Source organism: Blennius ocellaris (genome assembly GCF_963422515.1).
Source record: "Blennius ocellaris genome assembly, chromosome: 22".
NCBI lineage: Eukaryota > Metazoa > Chordata > Actinopteri > Blenniiformes > Blenniidae > Blennius > Blennius ocellaris.
In genome coordinates this window covers 3,784,715-3,806,583 of record NC_137671.1, presented here as the reverse complement: position 1 = coordinate 3,806,583, position 21,869 = coordinate 3,784,715, and the positions used below count along the sequence as shown (strand labels likewise).

Sequence of the window (21,869 nt, the reverse complement as noted above, 5' to 3'; positions counted from 1 at the left end):
GATAAAACGAATAGACCAAATAAAAGGTCATGTGATTGTTTATCTCCATGTGTTTACCCAGGCCAGGGTGAACTAACCTGCCCAGTCCTCCCCACTGCCACAGACGTAGACAGTCAACAGAGACAGACTCCAGATCCAAGTTAGTTTAATATATGCATGAATGGATGGAATAAATAAAATAAAAAAAGAGACACATCAAAACACATAAGTCTCAACAAATCATAGCTCTTGGACACATATAAGAAATGTATGTACAGTAAACTGCCTGAAGCCTAAACCTTTTTTCTTTCATGGAAATGAATCAATGGGTCCTTGTCTGTGGTTTTTATGTGCTAAATAAATCAACGTCAGCCTTCAAGCCAGTTCAGTGTGATCTTGTGACAGGTAAATCCGCAGGCACTAGAATTCAGAGGTCACATGATCAGCTTGCAGAAGCTCAGAAATGTATTTATTTATCTATTTTAATGTAAATCGCTTTGAACTTTTGCTCCACCATTCCAAAAAGGTTTCCCGAAGAGAGCATCGCAGACTTCAGTGACTTTGAAGAACCAGACTTGACTTTGGCAGATTAAATTATTCAGAACACAAACAATGGCCGTGCAGCTGAATGCACTGGGACGGGACTGACCCAGGCTGGCTGCTCATTTCCCCCAGCCTGAACGGGTAATGTGACCAGAGGCCTTTGTATGATCCCTCATATCTCATGTACCGTTATGAAAATATATTCAAACTTCTCACAAGATGACATCATGTATTTCCAGTGAATCAACACAGCAGTCTTGTAATGTGTTTGAAGTGTGGTGAGTAATCAACACGCTCTCAATAGGGAAAACCAAGCTGGGTGTATTTTGGAAATGAGATTAAGCAATACATTGTTTTAAAATGAGACTTCCTGAAATGTGTGCATTCGCTCTCTTAGGCCTGGCTATGAGCACTTCCTCTTGTTGTGTAGAATACCAGCTGGTCAAAGGCTACAAGGACTAAATATTGTTTGATGGAGGCATACGGACCGAGTCTGTGTGTAAGCCACATTCTGATTCTTTAAATCACATTTGAATGAAAATTCATCCAGTGTAAATGTAATGCAGCGTTACGGACACAACCAGCTGCTCAATCCACCTTCAACACATTGGGGAGGAGCTGATGTGGAGCCAGCAGATCATTAATAGCTTTATTGCATGGTTCTTTCTTATTCTATCTGGTGGATGGATGAACACTGTGGATTACTTTACAGTGACGCTGCTATAGGTTTAGGCTACTGGGAGACCTCCACTGACTTTCTTTCCTCTCCATGTTTCACTATTACACAATCACAAAACCAATCTGTCAACTGGTTGCCAGATCTTTCCCTCATCTAACCTCCAACCAGAACAGCAAAAAGTCTCCACCTGAGTGGTTCTGCAGGTTTCTTCCTGTTAAAAATGTGTTTCATCCTCTCCACCTTCTTATGTGTTTGTTCATATGGAATTGTGTTTATCTCCCGTGAAGGTTTCTTGGGATGACTGTGTTGTATTTGGAGCACTAGAAATAAAAATGTGATTTAATTGGATAGATGGTATGGATGGTGTTTACTTAGCTGCTGCTTTTACCACAACCTGACACACCATGCATGTTACGCCAACTTTTGCGGGAGGACTTTTAATCTCGAGGCTGTTATTTTGTCGAGGCGGACGTCCGGGAGCGCGCGCGCGCGCGCTCGCTCGTTCGTCGGCGCAGCTTTACGCACGGCGCGCAGCGCGAGCCGCACGGACGTTCCACTGACAGTCACCGCTGACTGCATCGAATGGAGGCGGACGGGCGGGAGAGGCAGCACCGAGGAACCGTTCCCCTTTTCTCATCGCTCTCCCTCTCGGATGCTTGTGAGGATTATCCCCGCGAATCGGCAACCAGCCTGGAGATAACCCGACACCCTCTCCCTCCGTTATTTTAATCTGTACCTCTCTCTTGCTTTTTAAACGCCATAAAAAAAACAACAACAAACAAACAAACAACAGGGCGTGTGTGCGGGTTTGAAGGCAGTTTTTAAAGCCCTCGATGCCGGGATCTATGGTGTTGTAGAGGTGTTTCTTCTCAGCGCGGTGTGGGTTGAAGGACACGGTGGAGGATGGGCTGCACGCTGAGCACCGAGGACAAGGCGGCGGTGGAGCGCAGCAAGATGATCGACCGCAACCTGCGGGACGACGGGGAGAAGGCTGCCCGGGAGGTCAAGCTGCTCCTGCTGGGTAAGGAAGGGAGGAGGAGGAGGAGGAAGACACTCCCTGGAATCACACCGCTCTTTTAATCGTCTCTTATACACCACATCACACTTGGTTCGTCTTTGGGTTCCGTGCGCCATGGCACACTCTGGCCAGTGAACTCAACACATGATTAAACTCGCAAATCTTAATTCCCCTTTGAAAACTCTCACTTGATGACATTTCCACCTTTTCCCTTTTCTTGCAACTGTTTCAATTACACCCGCCCAGACCGTCGGTATATAGACCGGATCCCTCCCAACAATGGCACTGTTCCTCTTGGTTAATCCAGTGGAAATGGGCTCAGTGGCTCAATGGGGCCCCAGGCCTGAGTGAGGGTGACTGAAACTCATTTTTCATCATTCACAAAGGATCAGCCCTTCAGAAAACTGAACCTCCTGATGGACTAAAGCTTAGTTATTCTTACCAAGTTCCCCCTTTGTCCTTTTTAGCACAAAGGTGTCAAACACATTTTACTTCAGGGGCCACAAACGGCCCTATCTCATCCGTAGTGCGCAGGACTGGTATAGTAGTGCCACAATAACCTTTAAATTTAAACTTTAAAGCATTTTATTTGTTGTTGTGCAGAGTACATGTGATGAAAATGCCTTTTCCAAACAATTACGACTGAAAATGACTACAAGCTCAACATCAAGCCAAATTTAATAAAACCGGTCCAATTTCCAAAAACACCTTTTCAATATCTGCTTCATAATGTAAGTTTTTGCGGGTAGCTATTTCTCCTTGCAACATCAACGATATCTCAGCTCATCTATTATGACATTTTCAAATCCCATGACAAGCATGTCTTATTGGTTTACATTGTGTTCCTACATCTGCCCCAAAAGGCAGAACGCACCTCTGCACACGGAGCGTATACAAGTAGTCCATCGTGTCTTTAGTATTTTGATTTCGTCTTTTCAGGCAAGTAGCTTTTTAAGGCCCTGTTTACACCACAACGTTTCAAGTGAAAATGCGTCGTTTCTGCAGAAAGGTTTTGCATTTGTGCGGCAACGTATTGAAAACGATTTTTGTTGCATTTTCAGAAAGTTGAGAGGCTCTGAGCAGCGTTGTCGTATAAACAGACGGCCAAACCACAATAAAGGTTTTAAGTTTAACTTGCAACGGGAACCTACATGCCTGAAAAGACAAAAAATATGGGGGGAAACTAATATTTGACTATTTATCTTTCTTTTCTCATGTCGCACACAGCTTTTCTCCTTATTCCACAAATGCATCAATTAAAAGAAGCGGACAGCGTTCCCAACAGATTTATTGCATGGATGCATTTTTACAAAAGAGAACTAATCTACCAAACACATTTCTTCACCTGTACGGTCATGAAGATTCTGGTTTTACCAAGGTAATAATTCCCTTCAGTTTATTATTATAATTTTTTAGATCGCGTACCTTTCATGAAACTGAATAACCGAATGCAACAAGACGTTTAATCTGATCTCACTTGACCTAGTCTCAGTTCTCACTGAGCTCGCTGAAATATTGCGTCATGAAAATGTCAAAACAGGAGCCGAAAGTAGTTTCCAATTAAACTAAATGGCTGTGATCCTCTTAAATAACCAATCATCTTTATAACATTACATGCTGAGTTGTTTACTTCACGAGCCTCTCATTACTCTCAGCTGAGGCCAGTTTTACCCCCCCCCCTCCCCCCCCCCCCCCCCCGACCTTTATATGTTCCGGCACTTTTGACAACCAAAACAATCTAATTTAAATTTCCCTGTGCAACTCTTGAAGTCTTCAGTCCCTCATTACTGCAGTTTATCTCATTTATTTGGCTTGTTTTCTTTCGCAGTGACACGATTTCCTTCGCATGTCAGGAGCTCGTTGTGTGTAAATATTTGGCGTTTACTCACATTTGGGGGGGGAACTCTTGTTTTACTCCTAAATAAAGGCCATAGGTGAAAAACTTTTCCACGGAGCTGCGGGGAATGTTGACATGCACACACGTGGTATGTGGGTTACCAGGACACAAAGCTTGTAGTCAGTGGCGGTGGCGAGCAAACACCTGGCAGAATGCGACAGAATGAGCGCTTGTTTGCAGCTTTTGTGGACACAAAACGAGCCCGAGTGAGATAAACGCAGCCACTCCGGCTTCTTTATCCCAGTGTTTATTGTATGAATAGACGGGTTTTTTTTTTAAAATCCCGGTACACAGACGTGACGGTTCCATGCTAGTGTTGTGTTTAAAGAGGAATGTACATATTTTCGTGGTAATGGCAGGCGGCATTCCTCGGTGGGGGGGGGGTAGCTTGGAGGCCAGACGAGTCGGGTCAAGTTTGTGCTTGGCCGCTGAAGGCTTGAAAACGACTTTGCATTCCGTGTGGGATGTGACCGTCCGTCGGACACGCGGCCCCCGTCGCCCCGGTAGCCAGGTAACCCGCTCAGCCTCTTCAGGTTACTCGCCTGAAGTGACACCACAGACATGCCGGGAGAAAGGAAGCGAGGGCCTGTAAGCCGAGAGCGAGTGACCAAGGCATTAAAAATGAAGAAGCTGCGCCGGCGAAACCCAGTTCGGCTTTCCAGCTGTTTACCGTACGGATAAACAACCGCTAAAAATACACTTCTTCTCCGAGGTTTGTGAACTCCAGTGTGCGCTTTTCTCCAAACACACCCTGTCCACAAAGAGAAGGAGTCAACAAAGCGTGTGTATTGGTTGTAAACAGCTGGCGCGGCTTCAGAGGTGCTGTATTCAAGGTGTTGAGCAACTCGACCAAATTTTAGAGACACTTCCAGTCCAGTTGGTCGCAGTTTGGTGTTTTGGCTCCAGAACGTCACAGTGAATGGCGATCAGGTGCTAAAAGGCTCTTGTCATTACATACATGCAAGAACAGGAAGTTGCATGGTTCAAAATGACTACAACTTTGTGCACGTCTACAAAAATTGGTTTGTTATGTTGTCATGAATTAAGGAAAAGTGAAAAAGGACCCCAAAAAAAAATTGCTGTCATAATCATCCGTGTTGCACTATGATGAGAAACTTTTCATAATGTATTTTAAAGTGGTGCATTTCATTTAATGAGAAACTCCCAAGTTAGAAGGATGTAATTTCCTGGGAGAGCCCAAGTTGTTGCTCTTCATTTAATCATAAAGTTGTAATGTAACACAGAGGGCTTAAGAAAAAGATTTTTTGGTATAACTTTTCAGATTATAGGGAAAAAAAATTCATATTCCATTTACAAGAACGCCATCATGGCTCTACAGCAAAGTCTTATGTTTGTAGTAGTCGTTGCAGTGCATGTATACATTAAACATTAAAGTCTGTAGCCATATTGAAACCTTATTTTTCAAGTTCAAACCCTGAATTCCTGGCTGGGCTTGTGGAAATCGGGCTTTATCGACTTGAAAAATGAATCTCTGAGGAAATGTTTCCAAAAAAATCTCATTAAATTCACAAGAACAGCCATAGTTCATACATACAGGCAGCTTTTCACCAGAGAGGATTTTACTCTCCATAAAAAAATTCAAGAAAAGCTTCAAAATCCTATCGAGATCCAATTGGGGTTGAAGTTCAAACATGGAATTCCTACTGGAACTTGGAAATTGACTTGGAATTCCGAGATCAACCGGAATACACTGTCGCTGTAGCATTTTCAGATTTGCAAAGCTCATATATAATATTGGGTTTATTCCATTATTGCGATTTAAACCTGCTGTTCTAGGTCATCAATATGTGTTAAAATCAGTTTTAAAGTGCAAAACTCACCTAAAGCACATTTATTTCAAAATTTGCAGCTGAATACTGTCAAAAACCAACAATTGAATGTCTTACTTGCAAAAAGCTGACTTTAATATTAATCATTAGACATGTACATTGAACACAATTAAATGTTTTTTCTGTATTTTCTAGCAGTTGAACCAAAAGGGTAAAACCATTAAGGTATATGTGAGATGTTTCAATATATAGTTCAACTATGCCATGTGTCATGTGTCAAGTTGCCAAATATAGTCACCATAAAGGGTTAATTTAACTGGAAAACTTTCCGGAATAGTCTTTAAGATTATAGTGTGATAATGCGCGACAGCATAATGTGATGACATTAAAACACGAGATCAGATCTCGTTTTGTCTTTGAGAGAGGATTACGTTGTGAAAAAATCTGTCTATTTATACATTTCAAAAAGAATGTCAACAGCCTTCAGGCCTTTTCCCAATTCACTCTTTTAAGTCATTCTGAAGGAAGTTCTCTTTCCGCCATATATCTTGATCAAGAGGTATTTTCTTGGTTTTCATGGTCCCTGCCTCGAGGTTAGAGAAGCAGTCTTGTGACCACAACTTCCCACTCCTCCTGTAAGAAAATCTCTAGTTGGGTCAATTTAAGTGAACAACTGTGTTAAAGTGTAAAATTTATAATTTTCTAGAGTCTTCTCTGTCGGTCAAAATGGCAAAAAAACAAAACAAGAAGTTGTACTTCCATATTTTTCTGTAATACGCTGAGCATATTTCTCATTAAGCCTTTTAGTCTTTCCTTGACTCTCGTTATGTCCCCGTCCTCTGCAGGACCCAATTATCCTACTATTCATATCTACGTGCTAAAATAGATTACAATCACCTCAGCCTAATTACTCACTCTACGGCTGCCGTGCAACGGTGGGAAGATTTTATTAATAATCCTCGAGGCAGCTTTGCGTGACTTCAGCCATTGTTCTCCCCGCTGATGTTTCCCATCCAGTTCACGTTATATAACCGCTCATACACTGCCACTCATCCTCCAGACGAGAGGCTCCTCGGGTGGAACGCGAGAAGGCAAAGTCGTCCAATTGTTGGAGTTGGCGACAATTAGCCGCGAGGAGTCTGGAGGCTCGAGCACGTGTTTTGGGGGGGAAAACAATCTCCGCGGCCGTCGATTACCTCTTGTGGCGTATCGATCCTCGTGATTTAGCGTCGCGGCGCTCCTGGAGTCCTTCAGCAGTGAGTCATGCTCACATCCCCCTGTGTCGGGGGGGGTGGGGGGAGATTGCTTAGTGAATGAAAGGAAGAATAAATCATGAAGAGAGAATGGCTTGTGGGAGATTGAAGGATGTGTGCGGCTGGGTCGGATCGGAAAACCAAAAAGCTGAGGAGAGGGTCAACGTGGCTCATGCCACTAATGCGGCATCACTAATGTGTTTGGCACATTGTGCAGAACCTCATAAACCTTCCCGGGGCCGTTCAACTCCTCAACTGAGAGTGAACGTCTCAAAACCAAACTTATCTCCATGACCCTAAAAGAACGTTCAACATTAACTGTTGCTGGCCTGAAAAGTAGCCCCCTTTTATTTTTTTCTCCTCTCATTTCATTGCAGACGCCGTCGTTCTACGACGTTCCCTGTCCTCTCTGACTTCCTACTTAGGGGAGGTTGAACCCAAAGGAAAGAAGTGTTTGTGGTCAGTAGATAGAGGCTGCCCTGTTCGCCGTGGAAGAAAAGAAGAAGCATTTCCACTGCAAGAGTTACTCTCGAATCCTCCCCTAAAAATAGTTTGAACCCACAAGAAACAGAAACCAGCTGCTCCAGTGGTTTTCGGTCTGTCGCGGTCTTTGGGGTGGGCGTATCAAAGTGTGTAACATGACACTGTGGTTCCTCTAAAACCCTTAAAAGTCTTTGAGTGCGTGTGCATTTGGTGCCGGCCAGACCTCCAGGCCTTGACAGGAGACACACCCAGATGATATCACCGGTGTTGCGTGGACACTTGCATAAACACACGGCTCACGTCTCATTGATTAGAATAAAGGCTCACCCACAAACTGTACAGGATTCATCCAGTTTTACCTAAACTGAGCGCGTAAAAGTTAGGAGTCGGCGTTTGTACAGCTGGTTTCATTTACAGTGATTTCCACTATGATTTAACTGACATTGCTGTTTACTTTGGCTGAGCAAGACAAGTTATTTCCCTGAATTTGAGGAGCGTCATTATCTTTTGCACTCATAAAAAGAAAAAGCAATTTGTTTTCTCAAATGTCATTAAAAAAAACCTGTTATGAGAAAAAGCAAAAGATAAAACGATTATCACACTTCAAAGTTTATTGCTCCAAATCCAGCTTTTCCTAGATTTTCCTCCATTAGAATATCGGATCATAGGCGCTGCATTCAGAATCTGCTGTGTCTGTGTGAGCTGGACTGGCTCCGCCCACACATGCCCATCTTGGGAAGAGGAGGTAGTACTTCCTCTCGTGGTGCCATGTGCCAGAGCAGAGCTGCATGACTAGCCAGGGAGGACGATGACAGAGTTTCGTCACTTCTGGGGCGTCGTTTCCACGTATGGGGGTCGCACATCACTTTTGGAAAGTGACCTTTGCCTAATATGCTCCCTTTTAAATCAGTGGCTCGATGAGGTTTCTGTCTCAGACACGTCAGCCGACGTTCACCAGGTCACTGCCACTTAGCCTGAGTTTCCTTTATAAGGAGGCTTCTTGAACTTGGGTATGAGCCTGTTGGCAGCCTGAAGTAGCCGGTCATCCGAGAAGCACTGCACTGGTATGTGAAGTGTCCGAGGTGTGGTGGAAATGGCTGCAGGGGTGTTGGCGGCTGTGCCCGATTCCCTTCAGGGACTCGCACAGCCGAACATTTGGCCCCGGAGCACAGGGAGCTGCCACTGTAGCATCACCCCCCCCCCACCCCCTTCTCTGGAGTGCCTGAGTGGTGACACGTAATTAGAATAATGTGTCCTCAGGTGACTCTCATCCAATTATTCCTGAAGGTGAAGTGCCCGGACTGGGCGGTCGGCACACGGCTGTGACTGGTGGGAAACTTTGGAGGAATTTCGACCGCCGGTGTGCACACGGCGAAGGAATACAATCCGTCGCGGAGCACGATTGAGCAACTCAGCTGAGTGCTTTCACCCCCGACAATTGTGAAAATGCGGAAACATCAGATATTGGATAACCCATCTTAGCAAGGAACATGTGATGGGGCTTGATTGTGAAATTAGCTGCAGTCAATCACATTTTAATAATTTTTTGATGAAAGAACGATGGTTTTCAAGGTGATTTTGGTCGATGATTGAATGAAACAGTAGACTTACTGATCATGTTTATTTGGGTTTTTTTTTTCTTACTTAAAATGTGTTTTTCATATTACAGCAGGAATAACCTCAACGATACTTCATGGCTACACATTGAGCATTGGGGTTAAGACTTCATTCAATTAAGTTCAGTATGTCTTTAGCTTGTTCATAAGTGTTTTGCTTCTTTTCACCATTGAAACCTCTTGACCGTCTTCATCATGACGATCTTCCATCAACAAAAGAACACCATCGAAACATGTCAAAAGTATGTCGTGAAAACAAAAAAAAGAAAGCAAAATACCTGCACCAAAGACTTGAAATGTAAATTCTATCTTGCCTTTTTTTTCTTTTGGCTGTGCTTTTATCTGCAATTCTTTTGTCTGATCCATCTCCATGATCGCTCCATGTGAGAGTCTGAAAGGGACTTTTTATTCATTCTGTGAGGTATTTAATCTCGGAATGTAAAAATGAAACAGAATTAAATCTTTTACTGTGTCAGTTTCACACGTAATTAATTACAATCAAAGGTCAAACCCTAAAAAGCACCAACGAAGCATTTATTTCTCGACATTCTTGGTACTTTTACAGGGATTTTCTTAAGGTTTTTTGGTTCATATCTGTGACTCGTAGTGCAACAGTCCCCGGTTCGAGTCCGGTTTCAGGTTTTCTGCGTGCATCTTGTGTTGTCCCGGGATTGTGGCGGAGCTGTTGCACGCACGCAATGATTCAAGCTCGAGACGAAGTCGGCGAGTGGCGTGTTTTGCAAAAAAGTGGAAGTAGATCTCGGTGGATGATTTATTATGCAAGAGCACACACCGTGTTGTCTGTGCTGACAGTATCACGAGGGAGCAACCCGCCAAGCGGTAGATTTCCTGATATGATTGCACTTCCTCTTTCTGCTGTTTCAAGAGAAGCTGTGAGTGTTTACTGAGGGAGTCGACACTCTCGCCGGGTTTGAGAAACCTCCTCCGGTGGCAGAGGAGCGTTCCGTCGGGAGAGATCCGGCTTGGCTGGAAGTCTCTCCTGTAACACGATAACATTGATTCGGCTTTATGTAATGTAGTTTATAGTAATTCCCATTATCTCTAATGATGGCTTATGGAGATATCACTTATGACTGGGATTGGTAAACGGAAGATTTCCCATGAAAGAGCACTTCCAATGGTTTGAACACCAAAGGGGGGAAAGGGCAGCAGATGCATAATACATAATGGGAGCCAATATGACACACACACACACACACACACACTCCACAGATCCTCCTCAGGTGACTGTAGATCCACTCTGGACGTGTCCCAGATATAACCAGAGCAGTTGCCATGACACTGTTGCGTTTGAGAGATTTACGGTCTCGTCATCTCCGCCGTCCTTCGTAAACCGTCAACAGTCTTTTCCTGGAATTATCTATTTTACCGTCAGCTGTGAGGCAGCGGCCTCCCGGCCCAAAACATGAGGTGAGCTGATAAAATTCCAGACACACAGCGGGCTTATGCAAGGAGAGACTTGCTCACATTAGAATAGATAAAAAAATATAAACTGAGCAGTCATCTGATTTAACTTTGGTTCATCTTTTGCTGTCGTTTTCGCCCCTGAAGTACATTTTGAATTGTTGTTACCCCCTACGTCAGTGGTTGCCTCACTTATTCTCCTTACAGTTTGTTTGATTGCTGAGTGGTGATGTCTAAATCTACATTTGATTTATTTTTTTACTTTTTTGGAAAAATTGGTTCGCTAATTTAGCCCAATGCTATTAAGAGGAGCATGGGGCATCCACAAAATCATGCCACTTCGAATGATCTTGAGCTAATCTGGCAATCTTATGCCAGTTTGACACAGTTTCTGTTCCGCTCGTCGTTTCCAGGTTCTGAGATAGTGCTTCTCTTGTCAAACAGTCCTGGGGTTTTCCTGCGCGTTCCTTCTTGGTTGGTAATCTCCCATAAGAGCTTCATCACGGATTACGTGCTAAATTGACCACACAAATAGGACTTTTTTGCATGCGTGTCTTTTTTTCTTCTTCATCCCTTACATGTGAGACTAAAAGAAATAAACAAAGGTGAACTGTACTCCTGCTGCATGCATGAACATAAATGGTCAACACGCTGCTGAGCGTCTTAGCAGAGTCGCCTTTAATGCATCCACTGAACAGAAATAAGGAAATATACCTACCAGAGACCATTTTCAGAAAGTAAACGGCTCACGGCACTTCTCCGGCCTGAAACTGGGTTTTTCTACGGCCCCTGAGCCAAAATGAGTTTGACAACTCGACTGTCAAGGAATGAAAATGAGCTGCAGTACTTTGCTCTGCTTGCTTCCGTGCTACTTTCTCCCTCAAGACCAAACACTTCATTGACGGGGTGCATCTGGAGCATCATCTTTCCGTGACGACTGCATATGATAATAAAGCACCACAGCTGAACGGTGACAGACTGGTCGTCTTTTGTTTGTTTTTTTTGGTGCGAAGAGATTAAAGGCCCTCTTCATGAAGTGTTTACCGAAATAGCAAAAAACGTACAGTCGCTGTTACTGAAATCGTTTGTACTTAAGTGGCCGATGTGATGGGCGAACTTGGGCACAACATCAAGTCGATAACTTGGAATCCCCGAGTCAAACGTGAATGGAAGCTATAGGAGGATCAACATGCATAAATCCTGCCATGGCAAATATATTGTTCTTTGTGATACATATATGTGAGCATAATCTTGCATTTTACCTTGATATAGTTCAGCTAATCTCTCTATTGTCACATTGATTGTTACACCAGTTTTGCTGTTTGGTGTGAAGCTTTAAGTCATAGATCCAATGATGTCAGAAGGCAAGATCATCTTATCTTTGGTTTCAAGCATGGTTCTGCAAATTACTTATCATGAATGTAAGACATAATGTCTAAACCATGACTAAAGAAATTGTCTTGTTTCTGCATCTTTTACAAGATTGGATTAGATTTATTTGCCTTGAGTTTGTTGTCATCCACAAGCGATGCGTTGAGGCGTTCAGCCATTTGGTTGCAGAGGAGAGTGGTGGTCATCATTGCTGTACACGAATTGACCGTTTAGTCTGGTCTCAGTCACGATCGGACACCTCGGATGTATTGAGGTTGAACTTTGATGTGGTGGGATGCTATTTGACTCCAGTCCAACCCATCCAGAATGCATTTTAATGCCAGGAGGAAATGAGGATCCCAGAGGAACATCTGCTTCTCCTCAAGTAATCATTGTGTGTGGTTACCGCCTGGCATTTATTCCACCGGCCCAGGATAATGACATGAAACAATTCGATCGTCGGCTTTGCCTGATGCTTTTAACGGTTTTGAACAAACTTGATGCACGGGGGAATCAATCTGCAGAACAAACCACCCGCAAAGAGATTTCCGAGTCGGTTGTCAGCTCTGAATGCAGGCACTTCAGTTCCTCTGTTATTTCCAGATTTTCTTGTTTTCCTCCTCGGTTTCGCCAACAGTTCAGCGACGATATATTACGACGTGCATCTAATCGACAATCGCTGGTTTGTTTAGGGTACGCTATCACATGTTATTGATGAATCTGTGTCTTCTCCTCCCCTCCCACTGGCTTCATGATGCTTTGGAGCCTCCAGAACGTACCGTGCGGGGTTTTACTCCACTCTGTGTACGTTGAGGGTGAGCCGAGGTGGAGGGGAGCCGCACTTGTCTCGTGAAGATTGAACCGCATGCAGCGGAGGACAGAGCAGCAGTTGTGAAAGACTCCTCGTTAACCGTAATATCCAAGTCATACGCGGACCTCAGGTTGAACACACACTCGTCTCTCGGTAACATTTTGATCGAAGTGGTTGTGCGCGGAGTTCATTCCCAGGTCTCTTGTCATGCCATCTGGTCACAAAGAATTCTCATGTTGGAGCAATTTTCTTTGTCGAGATCGGCGTTTTGTATAAGTGACCTCGTTTGGTAATTTGCACATTTCGTTCTTGTCTGGTGTGAGAAAAATGTTGGCTTTCAAATGTACGTCAGATTCAATAGTCCTTTGTTTGAAAAAGCACGGGAGATTATGGGAGAGTACGATTTGCAAGTGTGTAGACAATCTTTTACAGAAATCCAGTTTTAGTAGACCACTAGAGGCAGCAGCTGTACTTCAGTGCAAGTTAGTGCACGGATGCTTGGCGCTCCAGTTGAGTGATGATATGTCTTTTTTCTTTTTTCCTGAAATAGCCTTCATACTTTTTTTTTTTTTTTTTAATAAATGCAAATTCTGACAAGCTGATTTAAAAGGAGGGTCTGTTCCACCACTGTCTGACGGAGCTGTTTGCACATGGATAACACATAAACTGACGAAGGCCCCTTTTGCATGACAAAGTTTCAAGTTAAAATCATGTTTTCAGTGGCTCAGAACATTGTTGTCGACTAAACCGGACACCCAAGACGCAACGAAAGTTTTGCGTTTTCACTTGAGAAGGTTTCTGACGTTGAGCAAAAACGTGAAGCTAGAAGAGGAACGTCGTCAGTCACTTCAGTCGTATCCTGCACTCTTACCATTTCAGCCGTCTCAACGCGTTTTACATGATCAGTTACATCTCACACACCGGCGGTGATTGCGACCATGCGTGATGCTCACACACACACACACACACAGACACACACACACACACACCATTGGGAGCAATTTGGAGTTTAGTGTCTTTCCCCAGAGTAATATTTAGACAATTGACATGGCGAACTGCCGTCCTTGAGATTGCACATAGACTCGCTCTACAAACTGAGCTTCATCTAATCTTGTGTATATATATTGTCGGCATTAACCTCTTGAAATGTTCACACCCTCCAATAAAGCTTTCTTTTGTTTGTTTCAGGTGCTGGCGAATCGGGGAAAAGCACAATTGTCAAGCAGATGAAGTGAGTCCCCCCCCCCCCCCCCCACACACACACACACACACACACACACACACACACACGTGACTTCTCCTATCAGATCAGCATTGTGGCACCACAGTAGATTACACTCCAGAGAAAGAATTAATTTTCCAGAACACAAACAGTGTCAAACGGCAATCATGCATTTGTTGGCGTCTCTCTGGGCAACGCTACGCTCTGCGGATCGCAGTACAAAGCAGATACCGTGCATAATGGATCAGGGAGACGCCCCAGCAGTATATTTGAACTGAGCCTGCGTGCGTGTGCATCTGCATGTGTGCGTATAAATTGCATCTTTCATAAGCTGACTCCCGTCAATGGACAGACGTGCACATGTCAGTTGCACAGTCATGTTTATTCTTTAGCTTTTGCAGCGTCCGATGCGTCATGGGTTGAATGTTCCACGCTGAGAAATCTTGCGTCAATACTTTGGGCATGATATATCTAGTGATTGCAGTATAAGACAGTTTCAGTTGACAAAATGCTTTCGACAATGTAAATGGTAAAGATGGAGCTTATTTCTCAGTTATTGTTTTTGCACGAAATGATTTAATTAAAATGTGTAGCCTGAACATTTCTAGAACAGTAGTACTCTATCAACTAAGCATAGTATTGGGAATGGTCCTGTGCCATTGCCTTGCGGGTTGTTTTCAGCAGCTCGGACATTTAGCCTCATCATTTTGGTTGACATGAAGTCTTTTTGATCCCCGTTTCAGGTCAACCAGTAGGTCTTGATGAGGTTGTGGTACATTCATCTAGGACTTGTGTCCCTGGATGATCAGAATTCCAGTGGCTGGAATTAAAGAGTTCAGGGCCTTTGCGGCCACTTTGTATTCGTGTGGATGAAACAATTAGCATACGCTGGAGGTGTTTTAAAAGGAACTGAGCCCCGGAGACACATCAGTCTGTTCAAGTGTTGGCAAAAAGTAATGACGAGCCATTCAGTGGGGAACATTTGTGAAAATGAGTTCGGGGTCTCCGGACTGGACTTCCTGACCATTTCTTTTGTTGCTGTTGTTTCTGCAGGATCATCCACGAGGCGGGCTACTCAGAAGAGGAGTGCAAGCAGTACAAGGCTGTGGTCTACAGCAACACCATCCAGTCCATCATCGCCATCATCAGAGCCATGGGGCGCCTCAAGATCGACTTCGGCAACGCTGCCAGAGCTGTGAGTGACGGCGATCGGAGCGGGATGTGGTCCGGTTAAGAGCAGAGGCGTGACGGCAGCTTGTGGTGTCGGAAAATAAGTTAAACCCCCATTTGAAAGTGGCCTTTACATTGAGAGGAGCCCTAAAACTGATGTATACTTTGATACCTCATCTCTGTCGATGGTGAAGATTAAAAGAAGAGTGTCGAGCTGCTCCCAGAGCCGGAATTACAGATTCTCGTTTATATATTTGAAGGCTTTTTTTTTTCTTGACCTTGCCTGCTCTTCCAGGACGACGCGCGGCAGCTGTTCGTGTTGGCCGGCTCGGCCGAGGAGGGCTTCATGACGGCCGAGCTGGCCGGCGTCATCAAGCGGCTGTGGAAGGACGGAGGAGTTCAGGCCTGCTTCATCCGCTCCCGAGAATATCAGCTCAACGACTCGGCGGCATAGTGAGTCTCTCTCACACACACACACACACGCACACAGTGTTTCACCTCCTCTCACCAGAAGCCCAAAATTACTGTCATTTCACTTCTCAGAAAGCAGTTTGGACTTTCACACTGTCAATATTTGCCTTCCTCCACCGAGCCTGTAGAGTGGCGGCACTTTGACCTGACACTCCAGTGCTGGAACATTCACCACGTCATGTGAAGTCAAAATACTTTTTTTTTTTTCTTTAAGTGGCACAAAAACAAGAAACTCCCACGGGTCCGATTGCCGCATCACTTTTTAAAGTAATGATATCATGTAGTAATGAGTATCGAGATGAGATGTGAGATTCAATTCAGTTCAGTTTTAATTAGATTTCTATAGCACCAAATATAACGCAAGTCGTCTCCCAGCACTTTTCAAGGAGATGGTGGAAAGGGAAAAAAAAAAATCTCTTTTAACAAGAACAAACCAGAAGAACCAGACTCTGAGGACGAGGCTCTCTGCTTTTTCTGTTGGAGGATAGAAGGAGAGAAAAGGATGAAACAAAGAGCAACAAGCAAACAGATGCTGCCGGCGTGATGGAGGATCAGACCACGAACATCCAGTTCCACTGTCGGCGAGAGAAAAAGAGAGAGTGAGAGAGAGAGCAAGAGAATGAACAAATGAGCGAGAGAGAGAATGAGCGAGAAAGAAGGTGAGAGAACAAGCGAGAGGGTACGAGAGAACAAATGAGGGAGGAAGAGGGTGAGACGAGCAGGAGCGAGGGTGAGCAAGAGAGAGTGAGTGGATGAGAGAGAGCGTGAGAGAGAACAAACAAGCAAAAGATGGAGAGAAACAGATAGAGAGAGGGAGCAGGCAATCAAGAATGAACGAGAGAGAGAGAGAGAGAGTCGGTCATCCAGCAGTCTAAACCTGCAGCAGCTTCACTAGAAAATAATCCAGTGTGTCCTCAACCAGCCCAACTGTATTTATTTAATTCAAAAAGAAAATAACTTTATTTAATAGAACAGTCTTAATCCTAACCTTCAAAGTAAAGGCTGGACGTGAAACTGGGAGCTGAACAAATACAAGCACTGAACCAGATGGTGAGTCTTTATTTTAATTTCTAGTTATTTCTCAACTCTTCCAACCAGCCGATGTTTTTTCCCATGTGGCCACCAGGTGTGAAATAATTAGTGTCGTGCCATTGACATTTTCAATTCACGGTAACATAGAAGGTTGAAGTAAAATAAAAAAGTTTGTTTGTTTGAAGATGACTCGCGTCAAGGCCAAGGAGTTGGGGAAAAATGCTCAATCTGATGAGAACTGAGGAAAAATCCAATCATCTGTTCCTGTGGAGCCGGGAGAGTGTCTGTCCCAGCACTTTGCAGAATGTGGGACGGCACCCTGGACACGTGGAGAGTCCATTACAGGCTCTGATGCACAGAGACAATCAGGCTCACACGTGGGGAGTTTCCAGTGGGATTGTGGGAGGGAGCGGAGTGGCGCCCGAGAGGAACGCCACCGACCACAGAAATGACACGCAAAAGACCGGCGGGGTGTTTTAACAGCAGATGATACGTAAAACCTGAAACTCCCCCGGGGGGGAAGTGATCGCTGCAGAGGCTCGCCGTCTTCTTCCTCGTCGTTTTGAGGCTGCGTCCACGTTTTCGAATGGAAATGGAAACGTACACCTTTTTCGAAACGTCGGCGCGTAAATGCGAGACTTGACTGGAACGAAAGCGTAAAAACCACCGGTCCAAAACAATAAAACAATCGCATACTTCACTGTGAAGATTTCAGTCAAAAAAGAGACACAATAAATAATTATAAACTACTTTAAAAGCAACTTAATTCCCAATTTTAGCACTTCAAGGTCGTAGTACTTGTATACTCGTCAAGAAAATCCCATGGAAAAGTTACTTTCACATGATTTAATAATTTGATTAAATGATTTAAAAAAAAATGTGTTTCTCAAACTGTTTTATTATTTTAAAGGATAAATACAAATCTAAACTAACTTGACCCTTCTTACTGTTACAGGTAAATAGAATAGAATAGAAAACAAATTTATACTACTATTGTTATCCCAGGGGAAAATTTCTTAAATGCAAGTTCTGCATTTGATATATTTAGAACCAATTGTCAACCGTTTCAAACCTCCAGAGAAGCACAAATAGTGACACTCTGTTGTGAATGTTCGTTTTAGAGCCACGTTCCAATTTGGTTCAAGTCTGTTTCCCACTTGTGCGCAAGGTGTTGTTAAAGGTCAATGGGTTGGACACCTTCCAATGTGAAACTGAATATTTAACTGTTAAATCAGTTTTGAGTGGCAGTTTTTGGGGTAGAAAGGAGGAAAAGTTGTCGACACATTCCTCACTGCCTTTCTTCTCGTCCTCGCAGCTATTTGAACGATCTGGACAGGATATCCCAGGCCACCTACATCCCCACCCAGCAGGATGTCCTGAGGACCCGAGTCAAAACCACCGGCATCGTGGAGACGCACTTCACCTTCAAGGATCTGCACTTCAAGTGAGGGTTTTACTCTTTAATATTGGACCAGAATTGTCTTTTTTCTTTGGTCATTTTTAAAAACATTAAGGTAAAAGAAGTTCATGTATTTATGGTCGATCATAAAAAAGAGAAACCTGAAGACTTTCATGGAGAAAAGGAAGAGAAAACGACTTTTCTCATTGTTTTACTCATCATGAAAGAGAGCCAACCTGCTGAGCTGGAAAGCATGTTTTAACAAGTTCAATGTGTTTTATTGATTCCATTTGAGCATATAAAGACGTCACGCAGTCCCTCCCTGCCTTTCTTCTTCTGCCTGAGAAGCCAAACTATTACCAGGCTGTGCTTTAGCACTGGGATTGATTTTGAGGAATTATATGCCGAGATGAACCACATTCGTAGTATTAACATGGAAAATGAAATTGTTTGTTGGAGAATTACTTGCTGAAATGACTTTTTATGGAATTCTATAGTCAAATTAAATATTTTCGTGGGGTTATTTCACAATAAAGTAACCATTTTTTCTTAAGATTGCATGCTCAAAATACTTTTTTTTTTTTTGAATTATATTTTGATATTTTATTTACTCTGTAAATTGATTTCAGAGGTCTGCAGCCTGCAGCTCTGGAGCCACTTGTGGCTCTTTGGATCGTCTGTTGTGGCTCCCTGAAGCTTTCACTAAGTTTTATCTGAAGTTTTTAGTTTATTTACAAAACCAGAATTGTTTTCAAAATGACTTTTATCTCTTGGATAAAAAAGGCTTTAACAAAAGAAGCAATAACTTAAATGTCACAGTTAAGCCTTGTGTATATTGATATTTAAAATGTATCATTTTCTATCCTGTCTTATTTGATCTTCAACTTTTTTTTCTATTGAATCTGTGTGGAGCAGTGCTTAATGTAATAAAGTATTTCTATTGTATGCAATTCAAACATGTCAGAATTGTCTCAAAATGCTGCAAAACACAGATGAAACCACTCAAATCCGGTACAAAAACAGCTGAAATTGTGAAAATTGTTACTGATTGTAAACTTATGAAAGCAACATAAGATGCAGATTTTGATTTTAAACAACTACATGAATGAAACCTTTTTCCCAGTTACATTTGATTTGTTGGTGAAAAAAATGGACCACATGGCATTGGATTGTCTGCTTGTAGGAATAATACTCTGACACAACTCGAGCCCCTCCTGATTAAATACATCATGTTGCTTTAAACTGTAAACTCCCCCCTCACGGCAACGGCAATATTTACTCACAATAACGGCATCACATGCAAACAGGAGTGTTTAAATGAGCGTTCTCTCTGTTTTTGCTGACCTTCCCCTTCAGAATGTTTGACGTTGGAGGTCAGAGGTCAGAGAGGAAGAAGTGGATCCACTGCTTCGAGGGCGTGACCGCCATCATCTTCTGCGTGGCGCTGAGCGACTACGACCTGGTGCTGGCCGAAGACGAGGAGATGGTGAGGGGCTCTCGATGACCTTTTTGTCCCCATGTATTTATCTATTTGTTTATTTATTGGTTTGTTTGTACGTCGATATGTTACCGTTTGTGAAAGCAATTGGGTCAAAGGTCAAGGTGACGACATGAAGCAATTCAAACAACCGCGACAAACGATGGAGGGAGTCGTGTGACGGATCAAATAACCTTGTAATCCATTGGTTTCCATTCAGTTCTCGTTCAATTTAAAAAAAAAAAAAATTTTCCTGCTTCCCTCAGAACCGGATGCACGAGAGCATGAAGCTGTTCGACTCCATCTGCAACAACAAGTGGTTCACCGACACCTCCATCATCCTCTTCCTCAACAAGAAGGACCTGTTCGAGGAGAAGATCAAGAAGAGTCCGCTCACCATCTGCTACCCCGAGTACGCCGGTGAGGCGGCAACGCAGGAAGCAGCTTTCTAAAGCTGGTGGGGGGGGGGGGGGGGGGGTGAAACATTAGAGGGGGGTCGGACTTTACTGCCTCGTTTCCCTCCGCAGGCCTCAACACGTACGAGGAAGCGGCCGCCTACATCCAGTGTCAGTTCGAGGACCTGAACAAGAGGAAGGACACCAAGGAGATCTACACCCACTTCACCTGCGCCACCGACACCAAGAACGTCCAGTTCGTGTTCGACGCCGTCACCGACGTCATCATCAAGAACAACCTGAAAGACTGCGGGCTCTTCTGAGCGGGCGGACACCGCAACGCCATCTTTTTACTCCTGGTGAGGAAAACAAACGCTCCCAAACAGCCTGTCGAACATTCGAGTAACTTTTTTATGTGAAAACACATTTTCTTATACAACATAATAATTGGCCCCTGGAAACATTTGTGTGCAGGGGCATTGTTTCAGAAAGGTTTTTCTGTGTTTTAGACAGTCTGAACATTTTCAAAAAGTTGCTTTTTCACCATTGCCACTAAGAAGTCGTACCGTTTTCACAAACTTGGTTTTTTTTTTCCCCATTTCCATGGAGTCAAAGTGTTGGCGTTTTCAAAAACTTGCGTTTCCATGGAGATGTTATACGGGGAGAAACGGGAATCAAACCGTTAGTTTCCAGATAGTTGTCCTTCATCGTTTCTTTGTTTGTCTTTTCAGGCAGCGGAGCCACTTTTTCTTGCGTCTTCGGCGTTGAAGACGAGCGGATCGGGGAGGATCAGTCACGGACCAGTGCTGTACTATACGCCACTTTTAAACAGCTTTATTTATGTTTTCGTCTTGGAACATTTTAAAACTTAGCGTTGCAACATTTGTGTAGGATGTTTGTATCATTGTAAAAGCGTCTTTTGTTTTGTTTTCCTTCTTCGTTTTTATTTTCGAGGAGAAAAGAGGCGATCGTTCTTGTCATGTCTTCTGGAAAAGGAAACTTGGAGGAAATGCATCTTTTCTTTCTTCCCTTTTACCTAAAAAAAAAAAAAAAAAAAAAAAAAAAAACATTTTTTTTTTTTTGAAAAAACAAGCGGGGAAGATAAAAGGAGGTGCTACAACTCGGGAGTCCAGTCTGTTGGTTCTTGTGCCTTGGCATGAATTTTCCCGCGGTCGTCGTCCTGATGCTCGTTGTGTTGCCTGCTGATTGTTCTAGACATAAGAGGGGAACCGTCTTCATATGTTACTGTCTCCTCTGTGCCCCCCCCCCCCCCCCCCCCCCCCCCCCCCCCACATCAGGAAGATGCTGGTCTCCCCTCTGCAGGTACATTGGTCTTCATTGGGACCAACATGTAGCCTCCACAGACCCCCCCCATCATGCCAATGGCTGATCACAGTACAATACTGAGATGTAAATTCTTACTTTCACCCCACAAACGTGGGCTTCTGGTTTTTAAAACGCATAAACTTGTCCATTCAGAAGATGGTGAGCCGAGGGGCGACGCTCAAATGTTTTCAGTGCAGAGACCCGGGTCGGCACATTTTACTGTATATTTTAACATATTGGGAGGAGAGAAGCTGAACCACAGAGGAGGTCGCTCCTCACGGGCGACGACAGTCTGAAGAAGAGTTTCCCTGGAGAAGGCGGACAGAGCTGGGGTCTGTGATTCTGCTTTTACCGAGAAAAGTGGCGGAAACTTTGGTCCTGGATCTGTTCGTGAAAAGAAACTGCCACAACCGTCAGTGTAATGTGTTTGTTCTCCCAGAAAGGAGAATCTTTGTAGACTCATCTCCCTTATTTTGCTAATAAAAAAACCATTTACAAAGCAAATGTTGTGT

At 43.7% G+C, this 21,869-nt stretch overlaps 1 protein-coding gene across 1 annotated transcript; it reads left to right on the top strand.

The window, feature by feature from the left end:
• Nucleotides 1-1,771: 1,771 nt before the first annotated feature.
• gnai1 (guanine nucleotide binding protein (G protein), alpha inhibiting activity polypeptide 1) lies at nucleotides 1,772-21,288 on the top strand. The gene is made up of 9 exons (XM_080518168.1): nucleotides 1,772-2,222; nucleotides 14,054-14,096; nucleotides 15,141-15,282; nucleotides 15,553-15,710; nucleotides 18,076-18,204; nucleotides 19,516-19,645; nucleotides 19,903-20,056; nucleotides 20,164-20,390; nucleotides 20,763-21,288. Exons 1-8 carry the CDS (start codon nucleotides 2,105-2,107, stop codon nucleotides 20,352-20,354), a joined length of 1,065 nt encoding a protein of 354 aa, XP_080374294.1. The 5' UTR covers nucleotides 1,772-2,104; the 3' UTR covers nucleotides 20,355-20,390; nucleotides 20,763-21,288.
• Nucleotides 21,289-21,869: the final 581 nt, after the last annotated feature.